The 26,020-nt window shown below is 47.4% G+C and overlaps 4 protein-coding genes across 4 annotated transcripts; 2 read left to right on the forward strand and 2 right to left on the reverse strand.

Annotated features, from left to right (window-relative positions):
- Positions 1–3,711: 3,711 nt before the first annotated feature.
- P168DRAFT_304667 (HET domain-containing protein) lies at positions 3,712–6,944 on the forward strand (the record flags this gene model as incomplete). Its single annotated transcript, XM_024838866.1, has 5 exons — positions 3,712–4,270; positions 4,329–5,809; positions 5,876–6,272; positions 6,362–6,458; positions 6,596–6,944. 5 exons carry the CDS (start codon positions 3,712–3,714, stop codon positions 6,792–6,794), a joined length of 2,733 nt encoding a protein of 910 aa, XP_024692964.1. The 3' UTR covers positions 6,795–6,944.
- On the reverse strand, positions 6,702–7,422 carry P168DRAFT_157514 (zinc finger MYND domain-containing protein). The gene is made up of 2 exons (XM_024832836.1): positions 7,071–7,422; positions 6,702–7,012 (listed from the first exon to the last, which is right to left on the reverse strand). The coding sequence occupies exons 1-2, from the start codon at positions 7,240–7,242 to the stop codon at positions 6,801–6,803; spliced, it is 384 nt and encodes a 127-aa protein (XP_024692965.1). The 5' UTR covers positions 7,243–7,422; the 3' UTR covers positions 6,702–6,800.
- A 994-nt stretch (positions 7,423–8,416) lies between these two features.
- P168DRAFT_290449 (uncharacterized protein) lies at positions 8,417–9,786 on the reverse strand (the record flags this gene model as incomplete). Its single annotated transcript, XM_024837214.1, has 1 exon — positions 8,417–9,786. A coding segment is annotated over exon 1 (1,220 nt), but the record flags the coding sequence as incomplete, so codon positions are not given.
- Positions 9,787–12,839: 3,053 nt separating this feature from the next.
- Positions 12,840–16,784, forward strand: P168DRAFT_282005 (uncharacterized protein; the record flags this gene model as incomplete). The annotated part of the gene is made up of 8 exons (XM_024835961.1): positions 12,840–12,887; positions 13,210–13,374; positions 13,572–13,736; positions 13,805–13,870; positions 13,934–14,432; positions 14,514–16,337; positions 16,392–16,703; positions 16,735–16,784. The coding sequence occupies 8 exons, from the start codon at positions 12,840–12,842 to the stop codon at positions 16,782–16,784; spliced, it is 3,129 nt and encodes a 1,042-aa protein (XP_024692967.1).
- Positions 16,785–26,020: the final 9,236 nt, after the last annotated feature.

Consider the following 26,020-nt stretch of genomic DNA (forward strand, 5'->3'; position numbering starts at 1 on the left):
TTACTTTCAATTTGCTGTTCCATTAATTCGCTTCTGTTGAGGTCAAGAATGAGATACAGCTATGTGAGGCTGCCGTAGCGGCGATGTTGATGTTGGTGATGATATTAGCGACGGATGAAATTTCCGCGAGAGAAAAATCCACGCAAAAAGGTCGATACCAACTTTCAAACTTGACACCCTTTTTTTATTGCTCGATTGGATTCTCACAGTCATGGAGTATATGGATTAATTTATTTGAGGAGGAGATCTTTTTATTCGGGCGAGTTATTCGTGTTTGTTTTTGGTGTCGTTGGGTGGGATTAGTACATTATCGAGTACTAGTATGTATGCTACTTGGGGGTGGTTTGATGGATTAGTACTTTGGTTGATTGTTAGAGTAGAATGTATATTCTACTGTCTACCAGACAGGTATGTATGAATATGATTGGGTATCAGAAACAGCTTGGTTCAGTGGCTGGCGTTCTGTTTCTGGGATTCGAAGACTCGAAGTATACAGAGCAGTGACTGCACTTAGACTGGAGTGAAATGCACTGAACGTAAGTTATATTGGTTACTGAGGATGAATAACTTGGTTGTGCTGTTTTTCTGCTTTCTCTTTTGTCTTCTTCTTCTTCTTCGTCTTCGTCTCTTCCTTCTCTTCTCACAGTCATATCATCTCAGCCACTGCGCCGAGATCCCGAACGACATCTGAGTCGGACCTGATCGCTGCAGGCCAATATTCACTCCACCTAGCGTTCTGAGCGCGCTGGCTCTATGAGGAGCTTGATACACAGAGAGAGAGAGAACAGACCAGGACATCGCCGTCACGGAGGTGGGAAGAGGGACGTCGAGATTCCTTCGATATCATGGTCAGTCACGCTGGTCGAATAACTTACACACTGGACCTTCTGTACAAAGTCAATAGATAACTGCAGAGGACCATTCGACGATGTTCGTTCCCGAGAGGGGATCGGACCCCGACTTGACTTGGTTTAATGTAATTTGTCTCTTCAGAGCTCCGGGCTGATACATTCACTGAAGCTTCTCTACATCATACGTGCTACAGCTAACCTTGTTGGCTCCCATGGTTCTTGATATGCTACCCTTCCGTACAGTAGTGTTGATACTAATATGAATGTAGGCCTCGAAACAGTGGGTGTTGGCTTTTGGAGGCCTCGAAATGGACGTAGCCAAGACCTTCATGACAGGAGCAGTCGGCATTACTTGACGACGAGAGTGTGCCTATTCCAGCGCCTGCTTACTTTAGTATCTATCTAGTAGCTGTTGCAATTGCCATATACTATCCGTAGATTGGTAAAGCTTAGGTTCGCCCCTTGCCCAAGGAAGGAGCGATAGCTAGTGGTCACTATTTGTTTTGCTGTCTAGTAAATTACGCGGCATGTCTGAAGAGAAACTTCAACAGTAGCAATAAACACATACGAAGGCGCCTAGAAAAACCAGCCAATTCAGTATCTGGTTGGCTATCACTTGAATCATCCAACTCGAACAGTTTCCCTCTGTTAATCAAGGGCAATTATCCCAAACTCGGTATCTAGGCAAGACTTCAATGTATGCCTCGAGGCTCGGGTGACTTTCTGGGTATGTACATGATGCTGAAATCATAGAATAACAGCGTCAAACGCAAGATATTTTCAGCATGTCGAAGGCTCCTAAGATATTCGGTGACATGGTCATTAGCAATATACGAGCGTGGTGCTCAAGCTTTCTAAGGAGTATTCTCCTGCTGTCGAATCCTGCCACCGAGAAACAGGACACACGATGGGACATAACAATGTCTATTGACATAGGAGAAGAAGTGAATGATACGACAAGCTACTGATTTTTATATCTTCAGGTCAACCCAGGCAAAAAGTGACAGACTCAAGGACTGGCTACGAGCAAATCCCCATGGAAACCTCGCAACCGCTTAGGTGAATAGGAACACGCCGAAAATACAGCAACCGGAGGAGAGCAAGCGTTTGATTCCAGAGTCAGTGAAGCAAGCTATGGAAAAGTTGTGAAGTATACAGAAGGGGTCGGGAGACTTTAGTGGAATAGCCGCTTTTTGGATGCCACCCCCGGTCACGATTCTTCACGCATTGTCTTGATATGTTTCTCACAGCCGGAAGTATTTAGTTCTACTTTCGGCATGTGAGGTTTTCGTGAATAGGGTGTGCTCGAAGTGTTTCTATTGCAGGCGGGATCGGATTGGTATATTATTAACTAGTATCTACTACGCATGTACGGTCATTACTTCGAACGATGAATCAGAAGTGCTAATATATGTACGAAGTACTCCATAATTAGTAGACTACCAGTATTTCCACTATGTATGATCAGACTCCCTACAACTTTGACGTCGTCCAAGGGACTGGGGACGTCAAGACCCTGGAAAGTGCCACCAACTATGTTCATCAAGCTTGACTAGTAGCCCAAACTGGGCACCATGCTATCGATATCATGCAGCTCAAACTACCTAAACTGCATGTCGTATGCTCTTGAACCCTATATGCCGTAGTTCGTCCTTAGCCCCAGCATAGCTCATATGACAACGGAGACGCGATAACAGACAATAACCATGAACACAGGAGACACGGCATGACCGAGAAGACATCAACTGACTGCAAACTTAGAGACCTGCTAGAGTTACCTGGCTAATCTCGGACAGGATTCTACAAGCCAAGAATGAGGCTGCAGCATGGCATCGGCACTCTCATCTACTGGATATGATCGCTTCAGATCAGTACTTCCGCACATTTGCAGATCCTTTCGGGTTATCTCTGGACATGACGGATATCCTGTCATGCAATGCATCGCTTGCAGCTGTTCTGTTCCCACACAATGAACATTGAACCATTAGTTTCGCTAAATCTATATACATGCATAGCCACTGCAGCTGGTATGCGTCCCTATTCGAGGTGGTTGCCCAAGGTAGGCATTCTAATGACAAGTTACAAGAATCCACTATTACTACCGGTTCAGAACTAGAGACCCTTGACTTGTGGGTTGGCGTTTGGTATATGCACCTCGCCATAGTTGAATCGTTCGTGCTGTAGGCCACGGAGTAGGGCTGCAAGTGATCGTAGATGGTTGAAACGATTTAAATTCTCTATATAGTTCATTCATTAGAGGGAATAAGTACATACGACCATAGGGTGTGGAGAACAGGGCTTCCCGTCCGCTCAGCCGTACTTAAGCCACACGCCGGCCGGTTAGTAGTATGGTGGGTGACCACATGCGAATCCCGGCTGTTGTATGTTTTTATAAATAAATTTTTATTTGCTAAGTATAGCCTGAGCTGAGATACACGATACAGGTTTCATGACTGATTAAATGTCATGGCTCATAAGTCTAATATAGAAGTTATAATAAAAACTAGAAATAATAATATAAGTATAAAAATAAGAGTAAGAGCAAAAGTAAGAGTAAGAATTAAGATAAGAATATATATAAAGCTATAATAGTCATGATATCTGAGAAGCTATAAGAGTTAGCATGATAGTTAAAGTTATTTTTATAAGAAATACAGGATGAAGTCTTTAATATTAGAGTTTTTATTTATATTATTTATTTTCTTTATTTAACATGTTTATGTTTCTTAGCATCCAGCCCATGCGGGGAAATCAAGATGAGAGATCCGTGCTCTGATCTATTTCCTACCCTCATTTCAAGACATCTCCCTGAGTTCGTTGTGTGCCGCCTAGGCTGCAGCTTAAACCAGTTGATACAGCCATGGAGGCCCTGCAGCGGAACCTTTGTACTTACTGCAGCAACATTGATTTTAAGAATCTCCCAGCTGAGGAAGAGCCGGCGGTCCCTCACCAACCCAGTCTTGAGGCGCTAAAAGCGTCAGCAGAAAGTTGTCAGCTTTGCCATTTGCTTTGCAAAGTCGTGAACATTATACGAAGCGATATCAGAGGGGAGCAGAATGGTCGCCTCCCGAAAACTGCCGGAGTCTTTTCCTATGTCCAGGGTGTCATGGTCTACTCCGGCAGGAATGCTATGGGCACTTTTCACACGTCAATAGAACCCTCGGAGAATCAGAAGACGTCATTAAACAGACGAACCACATTGGCCCCTGACGCCCAAGTGCGACCTTGGCTTTTTGGTAACTGGTGGGCATGCTCGGCGGCTTGGATAGGGGGAAGGTATGATCCTGTTGATGAGTCTCATTGGCGTCTCATCGGCCTAGGGGTTCGCTTGGGTCGAACACAAGCGGAAGCGGAGGGGAATTCCAGAGAGAATATTCCCATACATCGCGGCACGTACCTTCGAATCAGAACTGATGATAGTACGTAGTGTACTAGGCCGTTCCTTCTTGTTGGCCATGCTCTAACCGATACTTCTAGAATCTAAGATCACGTCCATCGCCCCTGGCCGTTTATGTATGGCCGACTATTCGTCCAACATTGCCCTGGAGCGCATACGACAATGGATTATGGCCGACGACTTGCATAACAAGCAGCCGCCACGACTCTTCGCACTTCCGTCGCGGGTCATTGATGTGGACCCCGAGGCGTCTCCCACTGACGTCCGACTGTTCGAGGCCAAAGGGAAACAAGCCCGCTATATTGCATTAAGTCACCGATGGGGAGGAACTAAGACACTCACTACGACCTCTACGACTCTCGAACGTCGGCTCTCTGGTATTCGCTGGGACGAATTGCCCAAAACATTCCAGGATGCTGTTCAGATCGCAAGACTGCTCCATGTCCGGTATTTGTGGATTGATTCGTTATGTATCATTCAGGACGATACAGAGGATTGGAATCGAGAATCGTCCAAAATAGCTGATGTTTACGGCCAGGCATACCTGACCATTGCAGCTGCATTTTCTACCGGCTCGTCAAGTGGATGTCTTCTCGGGTACAGCGAAATCTGCAAATATAATGCGCCCTCTCCGGACGAAAGATCGTTAGGGATTCGGAGTAGCAATGGCCGTCGCCCTCGGCTGGCCCAGGACATCCAAACACTGCAGCGAAGAAGCCGGGAAGTCGCGAGTCTATTTGTGCAAATGGATACTATCTTTAAGCGTGATGTTTCACGCATCTATATAACTCTGGAATGGATGCCGTCTTCCTTCAAGACCAAACCATCTACCTATTCTATTCCGGAATTTGGCTGTCCAGTTGACCCCTTGGACAGAAGTGAGTTGAATCAGAGAGGTTGGGTATTACAAGAACGACTCCTCTCCCCTCGCACTTTGCACTTTGACAAAGATCAGATGTATTTGGAGTCCGAGACGTCGATTATTGCCGAGGATGGCTCAGAAATTAAGACTCAGCTATTCAGCCTTTCGTTGCTGTTACTGCGTGAACTCCAGTCATGGTCCGACCACGGGATCCCAAAGCACGAAGGTTGCTCTCTCATCGAAGGCCATGCAATTGCAGGCCATCGCCCACATGGACGCTGGGATGGTGGGTGGATCCAGCACATAGAGGACTACTCCAGACGCCAACTTTCCGTACCCGATGACAAGCTTGTTGCGCTGTCTGGTGTGGCCAAATACATAGCAATGAATACGAATGGTACTTACTATGCAGGGCTCTGGGAGAGCCACCTGCATGAGGATCTAGCATGGAGAACCTATCCTCAGGACGAGGTTAGGGTTTTCGCCCCCGATGGGTTTGAGCATCAACTATCAGACGTGTATTATCCGACTCAAATTCCTGCCCGGTATCGAGCTCCTTCTTGGTCGTGGGCATCGATAGATGCTCGGATCAAGTTTGTTCCTCTTGACTATGGAAATATCGTCGCAGAGATTCTTCATTGTCACGTCGATGAAAGTACTCCATTCGGGACAGTCACAGGGGGCTGGATAAAGATATGGGTAAGATAGCACTGAGTTTACCTGTGAGACTGTTTTTGGCCTCGATATTAACGCGTTTTGTCATAGGCACCGCTTTTCAAAATCTCACAGTGTCCCCCGGACGCCAAAATTGACAAGAAGGACCCGATTGGATTTGGCACACTGGTCCAGTTCCAGCTTGATGCTGGAATTACGCTAGAGGGGAACCATTATGATGGAATCTCGTACGGAGAGGGTTTCTTCGATGTCGCTCCATCTTTCCCATGTTATGCTCTGTTCCTGGATTCATCAAATGCACTCCTTCTGCAGTCGTCCCAGCAGAAGTACAAGCGCGTTGGCTTTGGCAGATTTCTGCGCACGAACAAGCAGAGAGTTTTGAAGCCTCTCCTTTATCAGCAGGAACCGGGAATTGATGATGACGGTCAAGGAGCCCTTCCAAGGCGCGAAAACATCCCTTATGGCCCAATCGGGCGCAGCCAGCCTTGTACATCTGTCATAATTATCTGACCGATGGAATGATCTACCATTTCTTCACTTGCTCTATCTATGAGTTTACAGATACTTTTCAAACAGGCTGCGAGTCTGTGTATAACACAACAGTACCGAGAGTCGCTCATACAAGTTGGGAGTCCCCGCGAATCATCGTAGCCCCTTCGTACCATTCAACAATGTGAGCTAGGATCTGTCTCTTGTCCTTCTCGTAGGACGAAGGGATCGACTGCGCGAAGTCGATCAATCTCTCATCTGGAAGCGTAATCGCCCTCGGCTCATCGCCTTCTGCAGACACCCGACGCTTCTCTAGGTCAGCCACCATCTTCTCCCCGGGCGCGATGAGCAGGATCTTGTCATCTCCCGGGGAAAATTCAAGTTCGCCCGGTGGGAGCCATTCATCTTGGGTGGACGTCGGGAGCTTCCACCGGATATCCAAATCCGGGAACAGATATATGCTCGCATGTTTTCGCCCGTCAATTACAAGGCGCACGGTGATAAAGTTCCTTGGGGATGAGAGAAATCACCATGGATCCAAGACAGCGGGAGGCTCTTTGGTTACACCTCGTCGGAGGAGGGCTTCTTGCTCGAACTGCTGGACGGTCGAGGACAGATGCACTTTCCAATCAATCGATGTCGCCCCCTCGACCGGAACCGATGGGACGCATTCGCTGCGATGGCGAACTTGGTCCGTCTGCTGGCATTCCCGAGAGCAATAGTACCTCGCTCGACAAGCTGCTTGCAACTGGTGAGTTTTGCCGCTTCAGGACCGGGTTTCTCCACGGCAACCCACCTTGGCATAAGGTATCCGGAATCTTCCGTTCTCCGCAGGGTCGGCAGAAGCGTAGGGTCATGTTTGAGGCTCGGGTGAAAAAATGGTGAGGTGTACTGATACGATGCAAGACACGGAGGGATGCGGGGCAACCAAGCTTTATTTCATCCGCACGCGCGCCTTCGTGAACCATGCTCAGTATTCACTGCGTGAGGCTACAGCTGACTAAGAGACTTGGGTATCTTTGGTCCGTGTTGGATCTGTTCTTCGTCTATTGGTTGGAGTGCTCATGCCTGGGTCACTGTTCGTATAGAAACTTCTCACAACAACAACAATAACAACAACAACAACAACAACAACAAGAACCCAACAGCAATCCAATTCATTTTTCAGATATTCACTGGCTCCTTATGTTTGTCCACTTGACAGTAGTAGAGAACAGGAGCGATAATAAAAGAAGTGCTGGTCTGGCGGGATCTCATACCTCGGCTGGCTTGATGCCTCGGGATGGGATCAATTACCCCCACAGGCATCTTTACATAGGGTGTGTTAACTGTTATCGCAGTTTTCAAACGCCTATGCTCTAATTTCTCGGTGGCTAATTCACGTAAGCTCTGACTCCATGCAGGACGGCATCAAAGCCCAGACATCTCCAGTGCCGCGCTAACCACCAAACAGGTAGCGAGAAACACCCCGCAACCAACATGCCTGCCATCGCGCCATCCAAGCCCTTGACCTTTGCTTAGGCGGTGGAGATGGAACGGACACCCTTACAGAATGAGATCTATCTAAGCTGATAACTTGTTCTGTTAATTGTTTATGTCTCCGGGGAATGGCTAAGCGTCTAAAGATTATATAAAGAACATGCGCGGGAAATTTGGGCTGCAAGCTTGAAAACCGGTGACATGACATGGGGCTGCGAATCCACAAAGTGAACGGATATTGGACGTAGGCTGGTCACACTAACCAGCTGTTTGCCTTTGAGATTAATAGAGCGCACTTTTTAGTACATATAGAGTCTCTAGTTTCTTAGAAAATAGACTCTGTGGTCTGACTGTGTCGCTGTAAGAGACATATATTGGACTACCAGGCAGGAGACATAACATCTAAACACAGAATCAGTGACTATTCTTCTGACTTTCTAGCCATGCATTCAGATATCTGCTAGCACACTGCATGGTTGCCACCTTTTGCCAAATGAAATTTCAACTCCTCGGCCACCCAACACAAAAGGGCAGAGCGTATTTTTGCGGACTGTCTTAGATACCGCAGCCGACCAGAAAGTTGCCCCGTCGGCCAAGAAGTCGTCTGAAGGGCTAAAACCTGATTACCACTTCCATGAAACTGTAAATAGAATCACAGACTCTCAACTATCAATGTTTTGTTGTAGATTCCAAGTGCGACAATACGTAATCTTCACATATAAAGAATGCCATACAGCCGACAATAGGAACAACACCTACACTCCTTAACACATTAATTACAGCGACACTTCGGCCCTAGAAGTATCGCTCCATCATCAGGCAAAGGCCGCCGGTGTTCTGTCTTCTTCTTCGCCAACTCCAGAACACGCTCACACCGGCCAGAACAATGCGAGTCGCATGCCTTAAACCGGCCGCCGTCATGATCCGGCATCAACGCCAACTTCCCTGTCATCTTGGGCATAAATAGACCTCCTCCGTTCAACCTTGACAGCGCCCGGATGCAGTGAACACTAGCCAGAAGGTACTCATTCTCGCTGGGAAGAGGATCCCACGCAGAACAGACAGTACCAGGCGCGGGCTTAATCGCCGCCGCCAGACCCTTGTGAAAAAGCACCAGCATGTCCTTGTTATCGCGTGCAATGTAGTCCCAGGGCGCAGATTCTCGAATGAGGAGTCTAACACGTTTGTGGTAAGAAGGCTGGCAGAGTGCAATGTCGAAGAGCTCCCAGCCATGGAGCTCGTGCGAGTGGGAAAAAAAGGGCAGCGTGGCATCATTGGAAAAGCGTTGCTGCTCTTTGCGTTTCTCGAGCGAGAGGAATAACTGACTCAGCTTCGTCATTAGAAAGAGATCCTTTTGGTCTGCAAAGGCTTCGCGTAGCTTGATGGTCTTGTTCTCGAAGATCTTGTCATATGCGGCTTGTCCACCGTTGCAAGATAGCTGCGTGAACGGGATGCGACGCAGCAGCTGCTCTCGATCCACTTGCTTCGAGGCCCAGACGTGCGCAATTGTGAGCACAGCGCACAGCTCCGGGACAAGATACCCTGTTTTATTCTCGACATCGTAGAGCAGCAGTGGGGTATCTTTCGAGTTCAGCATCCGGTCCTCAAGACACGATTCTTCGGCAGTGACGGGGGCATGCATGCCCTTGGAAAAGATGAGTTTGGCACCCGCGCCAGCACCAAAGAATCCCATGCCGGAAGTACCCGCAGTCGGGGTAATTTCGCGACTGATGCGTAGGGTCGTCCCGGGTCGCTGGGCGTCTGACAAGTCCACCTGTTCGAACCCCGAGCCGCGAGTCCCAGCGCGGATCCACGCTGCGTTGCAATATCCCAAGAACGCCCTCTTCGATCGGAGCTCATCCACACTAAGGTCGAGAATATGCCATTTCAGGCTGTCAGAAATTTTCTCCGGAGGAAGGTATTGGCCCGGAGCTCCCGAAGAGACAAAATGCCATTGGATCGAGTCGGGACCCGATCCTTTTGTGGGAATGAGCATCGTCGAATGGCCCTTTAGAATCGTCCCGAACGGAAGCTCCAGCGAGTAGGTTATTCGACCCAGCGTGACCATTATATCAAAGGAAATCTCGATGCCCTTCTCGTTTCCCCGTTTCGGCACAGAAAATCCGCTCGCCATGACTGCGGCCCCGAAGAGAGGCGGCCAACATGATCCTGATCCCAGTCTCTGCGGTCCAACCCTTTGCTCACGCATGGTTCCAGAGAGCCCTTTATTGTATCTCGCAGCTTCCAGCGGATTCACTCCCTCTATTCTCTGCTTCGAGGTGAAGGTGCATGAGAAACTCCTGTATCCATCGTTCATCTTTTCCAAACTGACATCGACATCTACACTGGCCAGCTGGTTGTATTGGGGCTCCTGAATCACGCAATGAATCCACGCCAATAATCCAAGAAAACCTTCCAGCAACTTCGGGGTGGCCCATAGTCGCAGATTCAGGGGTCCCTCTGTTCCTGATGTCGCCCTGACAGCATATTGCACCCCCATGCACTCTTTTGAAGGTCCCGATGAGCCTATCAAATAAATCGGTAAGTGGCCATCAACAGGTGCATACTGCAATTTTCAAGGAAACAATCAACACACCTTGCTCCTCACCCAAAGAGTATGCCACCAATTTCTGAAGGAGCATCACACCCTCACTGCCCCAAAATCTCGATACGTATTCCCCACATGTCGCCGCATAAGCATGTCCATCCTCATTCTCACCGAGGCCACCACTCAAGACCACCAGGGACTCAAGATCATCTGTGGAACCACCCAACTGCCGGTCCACAAACCCGCGCAAGTCCCACAACAGGGGAATCTCGAGGTAGCATGATTCGTCATCATCCATGTTTTTCCTGATAGTAGACATCAGGGAGTGCGAGAGCTTGTGGACTGCCTTGCAGCTACGCCTTTCTTGGTCTTGATCCTGCAATGATACCGAAGATGCCCTTGCCGTGCTGTCTGAATGCTGCCTAATCTCAATCTAGATAAACACTTGATTAGAGCATCACCAAAATCAAAGAAGAAAGACACTTACCATTTCTTTAGCCGGGCGACAACCGGAGCAAACTATGTGTCCACACATTACACATAATGGTTGAAAATCATAAAATAATTTCGGGCCATCATTGCATTGACAGCAAAAATATAAAATGGATACCATCGTCGTGTAAATCAAGCTTCAATCCTGCTATAGAAGGGTAGCAGCCACTACGACAAAATGCTGACCAGCACTTTGGGAGGGCTTGATCTGACTGATATTTCACCAAAAGACGTGAAGTAAAGGTGTAAGTATAATGAGAACTGAAATCTGCCTTATGCAATGCTTCTTCTATGTATCGAGGTTGTATCTGTTTCAAGGAAGTGCGTGCTGTTGTGTTGACCTTCCTTCGGCTCCAGCCTTGTTGGGAACACGGTAGATAAATTAAGAAGTTCGGTGCTAGCACAGCCAGGGACGCAGTTACCTATGAGATAAAAGAGCCTGTTTTTCATTAACCCAATAAAGAAGGTGGCAGCGGTTGCCCAACAAGAATAGGTGCGTTGCCCCTCACTCTGAACCTGCGGTGACAGCCTCATCATACTAAGGTGCATCTGTCAAGGCCACGGAAGGATGCGAAACATCATGGACTCCTCTGTATAGGGGACAAAACAAGGGTTAAAGTTTTTTTGTATCCCACTGTATACCTCGGGAATACTAGTCATATTTAGCCTGACCAAAATGTCGCCATTGTTGTTGTAGTGGCTGAGAACTTGAAATATACCCAAGCTATTCGACCACAGCTATGCTTCAAGCAACCTCCTGGTATACGATTGATATCGGATTCTTCGAGTATGCATCGCAGTCTTGGTGTTATACTAGCTATATTCAATCAACTGTCAGACGGTAAATTCCCTTGCTTGTCATATATTGAACTAACGTATGGTTGTATCGTACCTGCAATTGTGGGAGGACCGTTGAAAACAGTCAAAATATACACGATATTGATGATTCTTGAAGCTATGAAAAGGTTACAAATAGTTGCAAAACATTGAGAGTCAAAGTAACAACTTGTGTGGGAAAACACCGCAAGCTAGCTGACATGTTGGCCGATTGCATGTCTCTCAGTTTCCACACAAGTCTTCGAGCCCTTTCTTGACTGTATATGTGGAGTGACTGCAATCAATTAACATGCCAGGCTTTCAGAAGGTCCCACCCTATCTTATATTCTCATTCTTCATGTAACTTGCAACTTTTTCAACCTTCACCATAGCCCCACTACCACTAAGTCTATCGTCCTTTTTACCATTTCCCTCGGTCCTTCCACGATATGGCACCCTAGCTTCAGATAATTTGAAGACTATATAAGGCGTTCATTCTAAAGAACAAGTACATACGACCATAGGGTGTGGAGAACAGGGCTTCCCGTCCGCTCAGCCGTACTTAAGCCACACGCCGGCCGGTTAGTAGTATGGTGGGTGACCACATGCGAATCCCGGCTGTTGTATGTTTTTCTTTTTTTTTTTTTTTTTTTGGGTGGTGGTGATTTGGTGATTAGGATCAGCACCTATGCCGCTATATCTTCAGACCCTTCACTATACCATTGCTCCATCACAGACAGATATTATTAACACCAGAAAGATTCAACCCCATGTTAGTCTTACTTAGGATTATCTGTACTAGAAATTCTCTTCGCGGAAAGTGTGATAAGCCTCTCCTTGAAAGTTAATATACCAGATGAGTTTCATCTAATTTCCATTCCTAGGAATCTAAACGGAATTAAATCCATATATAAATTTTGTATATGTGTGCCTGCCCGAGTCTCGATTTACATTACCCAATAAGAGCCTTTCTAGGAGGTACTATGTATGTTTGTCATAATAATAGTCTTGATAGCTTCGGGATGACCCATTCAGGAAGTAAGATATGTGTGGACCATCAAATTACAAGTATAGCTCAATATCAATCCCATGAAGTATAAGGTCTCTGAAAAATGAAAGTATTTAGAAAAGCATAACATATTCTTCAACCGGACTACTTGCTCCACCCAAACCGCTGACCCTATATTGTATATAAAACTTTTTTCAACACTTAGATATCTCAGCATTCAAATGTCTATAGAGACTAAGTCTTGTGAGACAGGGTTCTGTGCCGAGTGGGTAGGTTATCTTGGTCCTGTGAGACCGAGCGATATTGAATTCAGTGGTAGTAATATTAGCTCATTCTGGTTGATAATATGTGAATTTGGTGATATACAGTGATGGTGATATACAGTGATCGTGACAGTAGAGAGAAAAGACTGGCACAAATTTACAGGTCGGAGTACCGAGGACATGACACGTCATATTATTACATACACTAAATTTTGCATCAAACTAGCTCTCAATAGGTGGGATAGATAGGAAAAGACCTGCAGGTGAATAGCCGGACTTGGCCATGGAGCCTTGTTATATGCGTCACCTCAGCTTCCCCATTTTCCAGCTGCCCCTCCATCGCAGTTCACAACAGGATCTGGTTCATGCGGATCAACCGAAAGAGCTCTTCACAGAAAGTCACTATTATGCCATCGCGATCAGAAACCTCTCGTCCACGCTACGGACTGACCGAAGTGAAGTCCCTCCCTCGAGGGACCGCTCCAAGTGCATTGTAAGAAGCTAGCTTCCTTCCAATTTGGTCCTTTATGGGAGACAGGCAAATGGGCGCTGACAATTTCATATCCAATGTACAGCATCATATTCGTGCACGGACTGTTCGGTGATGCTCATAAAACGTGGAGTGCAAAGTCATCAAAGGACTCACACTCACCTGTCTGGCAACTGGCAGATGAGCATGAAATCTTTTAGCCCAGAGATTTACTGCCAGACGTGATAAAGGATGCAGTTATCTTCACCTGGGGTTATAATGCCAATATTGATGGGCTCTTCACGGCTGGCTCCCAGAATACAATGAAGCAGTATGCGGAAAATCTCCTGGCAGACATTGCGGATAGACTGGCGGATGCTGGACCAGTAAGAAAGCAAAAATTCCAGCTAAGAGGGGAATTATTTATCGAAGGAGATTGCTGAGGCGAATACAGAAACCCACTGCGTCACGATTTATCATCTTCGTCACACATAGTCTCGGTGGCTTGATTGTCAAAGACGTGAGCACCGCAGTATCCTTATTACTCCTGTCAGTGCTAATATGACATGAATCTTGTGCTCAGGCCCTCAATCAATCCTCACGAATTCAAGAAACGCGATTGAAGAATATCGCGCCGCTCACGTTCGGTATCTGCTTCTTGGGGACCCCTCATCGAGGCTCGTCGAGCGCTTCCATTGGAAAGATAGCCTACTCAGCCACGCGGGCAGCCACGCGAAGACCGAATACGATGCTATTGCGTGAATTGGAGAAGAATTCGGATACGTTGGATCGGATCGGATCTGACTTTCTGCAAACAATTCGTGAACACGCTCTTCACATTTACTCGTTCCGGGAGGAATATGAAACGAGAAAGTTTCTTTTCTTTCATTCAGTTGTTGTAAAATCGGACTCTGCGAAGATCGGCCACGCATCGGAGGAAGTCAGTAGCATCCCGGCAAATCATAGCAGCATGACGAAGTTCCAGGACAAGGATGATATTGGATTCAAGCGTGTGAGCGCACAATTGAGTCGTTGGGTGGAGGAGATCAGGAAACTGGAAGATGGCGAGATCGCCAACCAAGGTGAGTGAGGTCCGATGATGAACCGCCGCTTGATTGGCAAATTAGCTAGCTGACCTAGACTAACATCGCTGGAGTAAAAAGTGCTTGAGAGCTTGAGTCATCGAGTCGCTGGAGCACGCAGAGCGGAAATCCATGTTAAGTACGAGTCAACGCTGCAGTGGTTGTTTGATCCGAACGAGGTTGCGTTTATGGACTGGCTCGGCCAAGGGTCGGATTATCCTAAAAAAATCTTCTGGATTCAGGGAAAGCCCGGCTCTGGAAAGTCAACTTTGATGAAAATGGCCCTCGAGGATGAGAGAACTGTAGAGCTTCTGGGGAAAAGCTCGCTACGTGAACATTCGGTGTCGAGCTCGATTTCAAGCATAGAATCTTGCAATTCTTTTGTTCAGTTTGGTAAGAGCAGTGGCTTGCATCATAATGTACAGTCTGCTCCGGTTTGGGTCAAGGCAGGCTTCTTCTTCCATAATCGTGGAGTAGATATGCAGAAGTCACTCATAGGAATGATGCAGGACCTTCTCTTCCAGGTGCTTGAGAAATTCAATTCTCTCGTGGATCTGATTTATCCGATTTATGTGGACCTATCCATCAAATACCAGACAAACCGGCCCCCGTGGAGTCTAACAGCCCTACACCAGGCATGGACGACCATCTGCAAGCAAGAGAAAATCCAGAGCCTTCGGTTGATTTTGTTCTTAGATGCTCTCGATGAACACGAGCCATCGGCTGATGTGAACAACGAGAGGCTGGTTGCGCTCATCACGGAGCTCGCGGCAATCAAAAATGAGAATACTGTTGTCCTATTCTGCATTGCCAGTCGACCATGCACAGCCTTCAAAACACATTTTAGGGGGCATCCCGGCTTTATTATGCAGGATCATACCAAGAAAGACATTGAGATATACACTCGGCACCGTATACTCCCTAATCTTGACAGTGAGTCGGCCTCATCCGTCAGATGGGGCTGTCTCATTGACAGCATAGTGGATAAGGCATCTGGAGTGTTTATCTGGGTCAGGCTGGTTGTTGACGAGATGATAAAGGCTGTGAAAGATGGCACACCGTTTACTGACCTAGAAGAACAACTGCGACGAACACCGGACGAGCTCGGTGAGCTGTACTGGCACGCTATAAAGCGAATTGAACCCGCATATCATTTCGAGGCATATATAATAATTCAACTTGTGACTTATGCACGGAAGCCACTGCTCTTGGGAACTTTATATGAATGTGTGTACTATTTGAAGCATGGGTCGCATTCCGACTACCCAGCATCGACAGAGGAAATGCGACTCTTCCTCAGCAGCAGAAGTGGGGGGTTACTGGAAACCATATTTCGAAAATCTCCGCAAACCGTACTTCAAAAAGTCCTGGCAGGCAATGAGGATTCGAGTGCTTTGCGCAGCCAGTCGACGATGGAGTACGTTCAACCAATCCACCAGACGGTCAAAGATTTTGTCATTAGGAACACCAAGCAGTGGCCGATAGAACTTGTTCAAGGCGGAATGGCGCCCCTAACTGGATTTCTCTATCTGCTCAAATGCGCGACTAAAAGATCCAGACATCCAAGTACGAACGACCTTCAGTCGGATTTTTTACACTACGCCCGACGAGCTGAACTTATGCCGGGTCATCTATCCCCATCGGAGGTCTCCCATCATATCAAAAGCGCATTCCACGAGTTATTAACTCCCAATGACTCTCAACAGGGTATACAGAGTTGGTCAGAAAGCCATCAGGTGTTCAGAGCATTCCCTGTTTTTCATTTGTCCAAGGTCCATGAGAACATCAATTCGCTCATTCTGTTAGCCGTGACAACTGCAGCAGGGATAGGATCATTTCCCGCACGTTTCAAAGATGATTCAGGTTTCGTTCGGGAGCATCTGAAAGAGGCTCATGAGCAGTATGGTAGACTCGAATCCTGTAATGTGCATCCCATGGGAAGCTTTTTATATCATCTAGCTGCCTCTGCCGCAATATGCTTACCAGACGATGGGAATGCCGAGCCGCTGGAGGCACTGAAGGCGGCAGAAGAAATCCTAGAGTATCCCTCACACAAGGAAGCCCTAGATGCTAAATCAAATGTACCACTTTGTTTTTCTAAGGGCTCCACTTACACGATTGTCAACCTATTGAATGTCACACCACTCAGTTCTCTACTGCTCGCCAGTAGTTGCACACGTGCATCAAGTGAAGGTCGCCTTCATGCTGCGAGATATCTTCTTGAATCCGGTGCCGATCCACATTCGGAGATTCTTGTGGATTGGCCCGCAGGTTCCCCCAAGAAACCTACTTTTCCATACAGACAGACTTGTCTTCATCACTGTGCTCGATTTGAAAGCAGCTCACTGGTGAAACTATTTCTCCAACATAAAGCAAATCCCTATCTTAAGGACAGCATGAAAATGACGCCTCTAATGTATGCTGCGTTGAGAAATGACAGAGACGTGATTGCTGCATTTCGCCACTTCGGTTTTGAACCACACATTTCCTCTCCTTCGAAGAAGTCCTCTGCCCCGCTGGAGTCCCAGGCAATCTGGCCGTGGCTGTTGATTCCAATGCAGATTGGGTCTGCTTTTTCTGGCCGTCCGATATTCCGTCAACGCATGGCAGATGGCAATGGTCAGCAGGGTAGTATTTATTATTATTACTCCCATTATTCTTCTATGTTCGAAGAATCTGTGTCTAGAGCATCCAGAGATCATTCAAATGATGTGGTGGAAGTGTTTGAGGAGGAATCATCGTCATCTAGATAGAAAATTGCTGTATTGCACACAAGCGGGCTTGAGACGCCCCTAGATACCTAGCTTTTGGGACGTTGTGGAAGGGCCAATGACCTTACGAAGAGCGACAAAATTCAGGGTGGCTAGGTAGAGTGTAGGAACTTCGAACTGGTGAGCGAGGTTCTAGGTATCAGACTCAATTCAGTCACCCTGTCATAGGTTCGGTAGTTGCCATTCTTGTTATTAGACTGCTCACGTGGCGCACGGGTTTGAAATCATCATAACAGCTCTATCTAGTCCATCATGGATTTGATTGTATTGCCGCGTGAGGCTTTGCCAATTGCACCTAATATGACGGGTTGATAATAATAGAATAATGTTGTTTCTGTAGTGATTGTGCCATTAGACATACCCCAAAGGTATCCCTGGCATTGTTTTCCCGTCAGAACATCTGGGTTGTCTGTCAGATACATGCTCATCAAGAAGGAATCGCCCATTTCCATCTTAATGCAAGGGTGTAGGTTGGGAGTCTTATGGACTTGCATTTCCACCTGATCCCCCCAGGAGGAAATTGGTTTGAGGGAGTTTATTGATTGCGGGGGCCGAACCTAGTTCTTTTGCGGACTGCTCTGTGGATGTAACACCTGAAGGGAGGCCTATGTATGAGTAATTTTTTACTTAAGATAATCACCTGTTCAAAGCCAGGGACATGTTTTTGTCTTATATAGTCCGATTCAACTATTCAAGACAAGTTCACAGATACAACTCAATGACTAATGACAGCAGTTGCTGTACCACTGCTGTTACAAAAGCTGCCCTTGTTCAATATTTAGGCTATCCTTGGATATGTTCTATGCTGCGATTTAATTTGATACTTGTTGTGGTTTGTTTTAATTCTGTTATTCTGATTTAATCTATTTTATTCTGATTCGTCTAATTAATTGTTGACAGGATACGAAATTAGTGTTTGGCTTCATCTAAGATAGTCCTCTTAAGGATAGTATTATAGTACATACGACCATAGGGTGTGGAAAACAGGGCTTCCCGTCCGCTCAGCCGTACTTAAGCCACACGCCGGCCGGTTAGTAGTATGGTGGGTGACCACATGCGAATCCCGGCTGTTGTATGTTTTTCTTTTTTTTTTTCTGTCAATTTGTTAGTTAGGTAGAGTGTCTTGCGCCTTGTATTCTGGTTCTAAGTTTTGGAAACTTGCGTCTGCGGGCGTGCATGTGTGCCTTGGGTTTTACCGCCACCTTGTACTCTGTATGTAAGAATCATTCCGGATAGGGTCAAGCAGCTAGAAGTTACCAGCATGGCCTGGAAGGCGATTGTCAGAGATCTGTCAAAGATGACATGGAGATCAGGTTCCACTCTGATATCTCATCACACAAATCGCTTCTAAATGGAAGAAGAATTATGATCTGATTTCTCTGAAAATGTAGGAAGCTATCTTGCTATATAGAAGCAGAGGACTAGAGAGAACCTCCTACCTAGCGAGAGGCCTAATCGGGCAGGTGCAGTGAATCCACTGGCATATACCTTCTGAGACAATTGTCTCGTTCCCAATGTAATCATGGTATATTTGTACATGCTTACTGATAGAGTGTGTAAGACTTCAGCTCTTTTGGCAGGAATAGAGATTTCTGTTACGGAAACCCAACGAGGTTAATACCCCACGAAAGGCGGCACAGCCAGGCAGAAGCCCGACGCCAATCGATTGACATAAGGATCGGAACCCTTGCACAAAGATGACTACGAGTCACGTGATACGATCACCTACTCCTAACGTGAGATAGAGGAGTAGCTACGTGATGCGATCACCTACTCCACGCCTACCCCCAGGGAGTAGCCGGAGGAGTAGGCACCAAGGGAAACACATAATTGGAGCGACTCCGGAAGTGACCACAAAGGAGTCACCACGGGAGTAGCCAAGGAAGGATATATAAGAACACTCATTCGCCTGTATCTACAGTTTAGTTAGTCGCGTTCAATAACACTCTCAAGTCTGAGTATACATTTCAAGTCTAGCTTCTACTCGCCCACACTCAACCTAAGTGATCAGGTTTTCGTACCTGACACACCTTACTTCTCTTATCGCTTATTAGTCACCTTTGGACCATCGGGTCACTCGTCGATCGATACAGTAGCACGGCCACTGTGTGAGGCCTCGGGTTAGTACAGAACCCCTCGTCGATAACTGATAGGAAGACCGCAGGGCGCTCTTCACCCCGAATAACCCAAGTCACCAACGCTAGGACGGCAGAAGCGAGAAGGGATCCTAGGGTCTTGACACATTGAACGCCAGTTAGCACGAGTAGAGTCTTGGGTTAACTTAAAAACAAATCGAAACACCATCATGTCAAACAACAACAGAACGGCCGCGCCAACCCCTAGGACTAGCAGTGGAAGCAGTCAGGGAGACGCCAGCGCAGGACCAACCCCAGCAGATGTCGTTGGCATGATCGAGCAACTGCAGGCGCATATCGCAACCTTAGAGGGGCGACTTGCGACCCGCACTGTCAAGGTTAAACCACCAGAGGCATTCGACGGCACTCGTTCTAAGCTTCGTGCATTCCTAACGCAAATGGACATGTACATGAAGATGAACGGAGAGAGACTCGCCGCCGAATCCGACAAAATTGTATTCGCCGCCACGTACCTGAAGGGTCCAGCGTTCGATTGGTTCGAACCCTACATCAGGGACTTCCAGGACAACACCGAAAACGATCGAGGCGACGAAACCAAAGAAGTGTTCAAGAGCTATAACAACTTCAAGGAACGACTCCGTACGACATTCGGGGACATCGATGCGGTTCGAAACGCAGAACGAAGATTGTGGCGACTACGACAGTTCAAATCAGTCAGCCAGTATGCTTCAGAATTTCAGCAGGTCATATCTCAGTTGGATTGGGATGACGACACCTATATTGCACGATTCGAGGAAGGGCTCAAACCAGAAGTTCAAGAGAAACTGATCTGGATGGAACGGCCAGGAACCCTCAGCAAGATGATCGAACAAGCAGTTAAGATCGACAACAAGTTATTCGACTTCAACATTAGGCGCAAAAATCAGTCAGGCAACAGGTACCAAGGCAACCAGAGAACAAGTCAGTACAACGCCAATGATAAACGACAAGCGCAGCCAAAGAGCCAAGGATACAGCGATCCTTATGGGCTACAACCAATGGAGCTAGACGCAGCTCAACACCGAGAAATCCCTAAGGAAGAAAGGGAACGACGTCGAAACGACAGAGCATGCTACAATTGCGGAAAACAAGGCCACATGGCAAGGGAATGCCGATCGGGCCAACAACAGAAAAACAACAATAGGGAACCAAGGAAGCAGTTGAAGGCTACCCGTGAAGGAGCCAAAGGTGCTCAGAACAGCGATAAGGGCAAAAGGTCCAAGGCGGACCCACCAGCCAAGAAATTATGCGCAACCTACGAAATCGATTGGTCAAACGAACCCACGGATCTAAGCGATCATTGGTGGAGCGACGACAACGACTACGACATAGAGGATCAAAGCCATCCTAACGAAGAGAAAGGGACGGTGGAGTCCAACAGCGGAAGCGACAAATTCCACGCAAGAACGGATGGGTCCGATAAAGCCATCAGCACAAATGAGCCAGTCGAAAAGGACGAATTTCCTAGTATAGTCTGGGACGATATCGATCCGCTCGACGAAGAATTCGGTACTCAAGCGAGAGGCCCAAGGCTGAGCTTAGAGACTGATACACCTCAAAATCCCCTAGAACCAGAGAAAACCGCAGAAGGATATTGCGAAGAAGCCGACGCACGGGACGTCGCACGAGCATTGGTCAAGCTAAGGAAGCAATCAATTGTGACCAACAGAATCAAAGAGCTCAACGGAGCCATCGAGGCAAACATCCGCAGCAGGGTCAGGGATTGCACCCACTGGAACCTAGAATGCTGGGAAAAAACCAACGAATCATGGGAAACACACCGATGGAAGCACGCGCAACATTCAGGAACATGGTGCGCGCAGTGTCAGAAAGACAACACCTGGTACCATGACGAACTCGCGAAACTCGAGCACAAACGACGTTCCAACCCACATGGATACTGCGACTATGAATGGTGCTTATGTGCCCATTTTAGGACGCACCCACGGCACAAGGAACTACCATGGATAGTGTGCTACGACAAACATTGCCGACTGCATGACGCAGAAAAGGCAGCGTCAGGATACTCGCCAAAAATGCCAAAGAGCGTGGATGGATGGGGAACAACGTGCCCATGTTGGGACCTACAGTGTTCTTGTAGGAGTTACCCGCATCACCCACACCACAAATACATGGCATGGATGCAGTGCTACGATGACAAGTGCAGGACGCACTACGACGACAAGTTCATCAGCACTTACCTACCACAACTACCGCCATACGAGCGAGCACCAAATTGGCGAAACAAAAAACAGATCGCAGCAACAGGATGGGGAACCCATATCAAGTTTATTGCACGAGTGCACGGACAGGCAGCCAAAGTGATGCTTGACTCCGGAGCAACGGGCAACTTCATGGACCCTCAATTCCAACAGAAACTGGGCATCGAAGGCATCAGAAAAGCCAACCCAGAACCTATCGCAGGACTGAACGGTGAAAACTTAGGAAACCACCTTACAGTCGAATCGGGACCGACTCCTATGGTTGTATTCGGTCATTTCGAACGAATAAACTTCGACGTGACACGGTTAGGACGGTACGATATAGTATTGGGGATCCCATGGCTCAGGGATCACAACCCAGAAATCAACTGGAAGACAGGCAGTCTTCAGTTTACGAATTGCAATTGCCCAAAACAAGGACAGACGACAGGGGTGTCTGAGTCCCAACGGCATACTCAGGAGCAAGGAGCCCGAGTATCGGCTAAGAGGTTTAGAGGTGAACCTAACGACGACCATGCGACACGAGTGTTGGCAGCGACAAAGCCAAGTCACCGAGATTGGTTAATAACACTACCGGGGTGGGCACCGGACACAGCGACAAACTATTGTGAAATCACGACACTGGGAGAAGTCACCGAGAGACCTACGGGTGAGGGACTCAACACCAGCAACATCGAAGTGCAAGTATTAGCGGCAACAGAACAGATTGTCGTACCGCAGGATTACGGAAGATTCAGGGAACTATTCGAGCAACCCGAAAACCCCGAACTACCAGAGCATGGGCCACACGACCACACTATTCCAATCGAAGAAGGAAAGCAAGTGGCATGCAGGAAAATCTACCCAATGTCAGAAAGGGAATCACAAACGCTACGAGCGTACATTGAGGAACAACTAGCGAAAGGAACAATTCGACCATCAAAATCACCGGCAGGACACGGCGTCCTGTTTGTACCAAAGAAAGATGGAAGCCTACGACTATGTGTGGACTACAGACCACTCAACCAAGTCACGATCAAAGACAGACACGCGTTACCATTAATCACGGAAATACAAGACAAACTCAAAGGAGCTAAGATCTTCACGAAACTCGACATCACCGACGCATACAATAGGCTACGCATCGCTAAAGGAGACGAATGGAAAACGGCATTCAGATCAAAATATGGCCACTATGAATATTTGGTCATGCCATTCGGTCTCACCAACGCACCAGCATCATTTCAGAGATTCATCAATGAAGTACTAGGAGAACTACTGGATACGTTCGTCATCGCATACCTCGACGACATCCTTATCTTCTCGAAGAATCTCGAAGAACACAAGATACACGTCAAACAAGTGCTACGGAAGCTACGAATCGCCAAACTACGATGCAAATTGAAGAAGTGCGAGTTCCACGTCACAGAAACAGACTTTCTAGGACATTGGATATCCACGGAGGGAATCCATACCGACAAAAACAAAGTTCAGGCAGTCAGGGACTGGCCACGACCAAGAAATCTCAAAGAACTACAACAATTCATGGGATTAGTAAACTACTACAGAAGATTTGTCTATCACTACGTGCACAAGCTAGGACCACTCTTCAACCTGATGAAGAAAACAGAGGACTTCAACTGGACAGACGACTGTCAGAAAGCATTTGAAGACATCAAACACCAACTCACCATTGCACCAGTCTTGATGCAACACGACCCAGAGAAAGAAACAACGATTGAGACAGACGCTTCAGACTACGCTATCGGGATGAGAATGACTCAACCAGGAGACGACGGCAAGCCAAAACCAGTCGCGTTCCATTCAAGGAAATTGATCCAAGCGGAACTAAACTACGACATCCACGACAAGGAACTATTGGCAATCGTCACCGCATTCAAAACATGGAGAGTCTACCTCGAAGGAGCAAAGCAACAAGTCATCGTCAGAACGGACCACAAGAACCTTACCTTCTTTACGACAACCAAAGAGTTGACGCGGAGACAGGCAAGATGGTCAGAAACACTATCGCAGTATGATTTCAGAATCCAACATTGCAAAGGCAGTGAGAACGGCCAAGCCGACGCGCTGAGTCGACGACCGGACTATGAGCTAAAGAACAAAATCATCGAACCTGCGATCCTCAAGCAACATAAAGATGGATCATTGACATACAACCATCAACAACTGGCAGGAACCATGGAGATCAAGGACGATCTATTGGACAAGTTGATCCACGAAACAAAACAAGACAAAACCATTCAAGAGATGCTGAACAACTCAGCAGACAGCGACAAATTGGTCACAGACGAAGACGGATTAGTCTACATGCATGGACTCATCTACATACCTTACTGTATGAGACAAGAGATCATCAGAATGCACCACGACGAACCACTTCAAGGACACTTCGGAACCGAGAAAACATGTGAACAAATCACTCGGAACTATTATTGGCCTAACATGCGAAAAACCGTACAGGGTTACATTCGAAATTGTGATACCTGTATACGGGACAAGCCTGCGAGGCACCAACCCTATGGGAAGATGCAGTCACCGGACGCACCAAAACGACCATGGGAATGGATAACGGTGGACTTTGTTGGACCACTACCAGAATCCCGAGGATGGGATATGATCACTGTCATCACGGACAGATTGACAAAATACATCCAGCTCGTACCAACGAAGAGCACAATGACGGCACAAGACATGGCTTACGTGCTACTGCACCACATCATCGCCAATCATGGGATGCCGCAGAAGATCACGTCGGACAGAGATAAGCTCTTTACGTCAAAATTTTGGAAATCGTTGACAGACATCATGGGGATTGATCACCGCTTGACAACAGCATATCACCCACAAGCAAACGGTCAAACAGAAAGAACCAACCAGACCATTGAGCAGTACCTTCGACATTACATCAACTACGAACAAAACGATTGGGAACAATACCTACCAATGGCACAATTCGCGTACAACAACGCAGCACACGCAACCACGCAGGAGACACCATTCTATGCAAATCATGGTTACCACCCAAAGATGTACGGCGAACCCAGGAACAAGGAAACCGTATCGGAACAAGCGGAAGGAGTAACAAAGGCGCTCAAAACACTGCACCAGCAATTGGCAAGAGACATCGACTTCATGAATATGAAGGCAGCGATTTACTACGACAAACACCACAAGGAAGGGCCTGACCTAAAAGAGGGGGAAAAGGTATTCCTGCTCCGCAGAAATATTAAAACCAAACGACCAAGTCAGAAACTTGACCACCAAAAATTGGGACCATTCATCATCGAAAAGAAATTGGGAACAGTCAATTATCGGCTAAAGCTACCAGAATCAATGCGCCGCATACACCCAGTCTTTCATGTCTCATTATTGGAACCAGCGCCGAAAGAAAGCCAAATCGCGACAAATGTGGAAATCGACGAAAGCATCGAACAAGAGTACGAAGTCGAGAAAATCCTAAGAGACAAACGAGTCAGCGGAAAACCACTTTACTTGGTCAAATGGAAAGGTTACGATACCTCGGAAAACACATGGGAGCCTATCGAGAATTTGACGGGCTGCCACCAGCTGGTTCGGCAATACCACCAGCAAACAAATCGACACTCGCCCAGAAAGAAGGATCGTTCATCGCCTGAGAAAAACTAGGGATGTCCGATACCGCGGCAAGTTGAGCACCGTCTTGGGCATCGGCCAGACGATCCAGCTCTTGGAGATCCTCAGCACTTAGAGGATCCTCATCATCAAGCTGCTCCATAACAAAGGAGTCATGGCCAAGCATCCGGCCACCACGATCTTTTAGAAATTGTTCTTGCTTCCTCAAACGGAGGATCTTGGACATAACTTGCGACATTTTTTGAGAATATTCGAGCCATTGCTTTTCGGCTTTAACCAAATCATCGGCCAGACGCTTCCTATCCCTCTCGAGGGATTCCCACTCTCGTTCACTATGCAACTGCTTCACACACTTCCGTCCACGACGCGTACATTCGGCACAGTTCTTGCTCTTCGAGTCCATGACACAGTCAACACCACGAGAAGAACAGGATTCGCAAGGAATATCGATAACGGAGCCAGTGGCAAGAATAGAGTTGTATTGACGAAGGCGGTTACGCTTTCGGGTATCGTTATCTACTGGCATGACGACATCAGCACAAGAAAAGGATCGATGGATTTCGGAAACTACGATCAAGGGGGAAACGCACCTTTATGAGTTTCGAGGACGAAACGCTAGAAGAGGGGGGAGTGATGTTACGGAAACCCAACGAGGTTAATACCCCACGAAAGGCGGCACAGCCAGGCAGAAGCCCGACGCCAATCGATTGACATAAGGATCGGAACCCTTGCACAAAGATGACTACGAGTCACGTGATACGATCACCTACTCCTAACGTGAGATAGAGGAGTAGCTACGTGATGCGATCACCTACTCCACGCCTACCCCCAGGGAGTAGCCGGAGGAG

Source organism: Aspergillus campestris, assembly GCF_002847485.1.
Source record: "Aspergillus campestris IBT 28561 chromosome Unknown P168scaffold_6, whole genome shotgun sequence".
Classification (NCBI taxonomy): domain Eukaryota; kingdom Fungi; phylum Ascomycota; class Eurotiomycetes; order Eurotiales; family Aspergillaceae; genus Aspergillus; species Aspergillus campestris.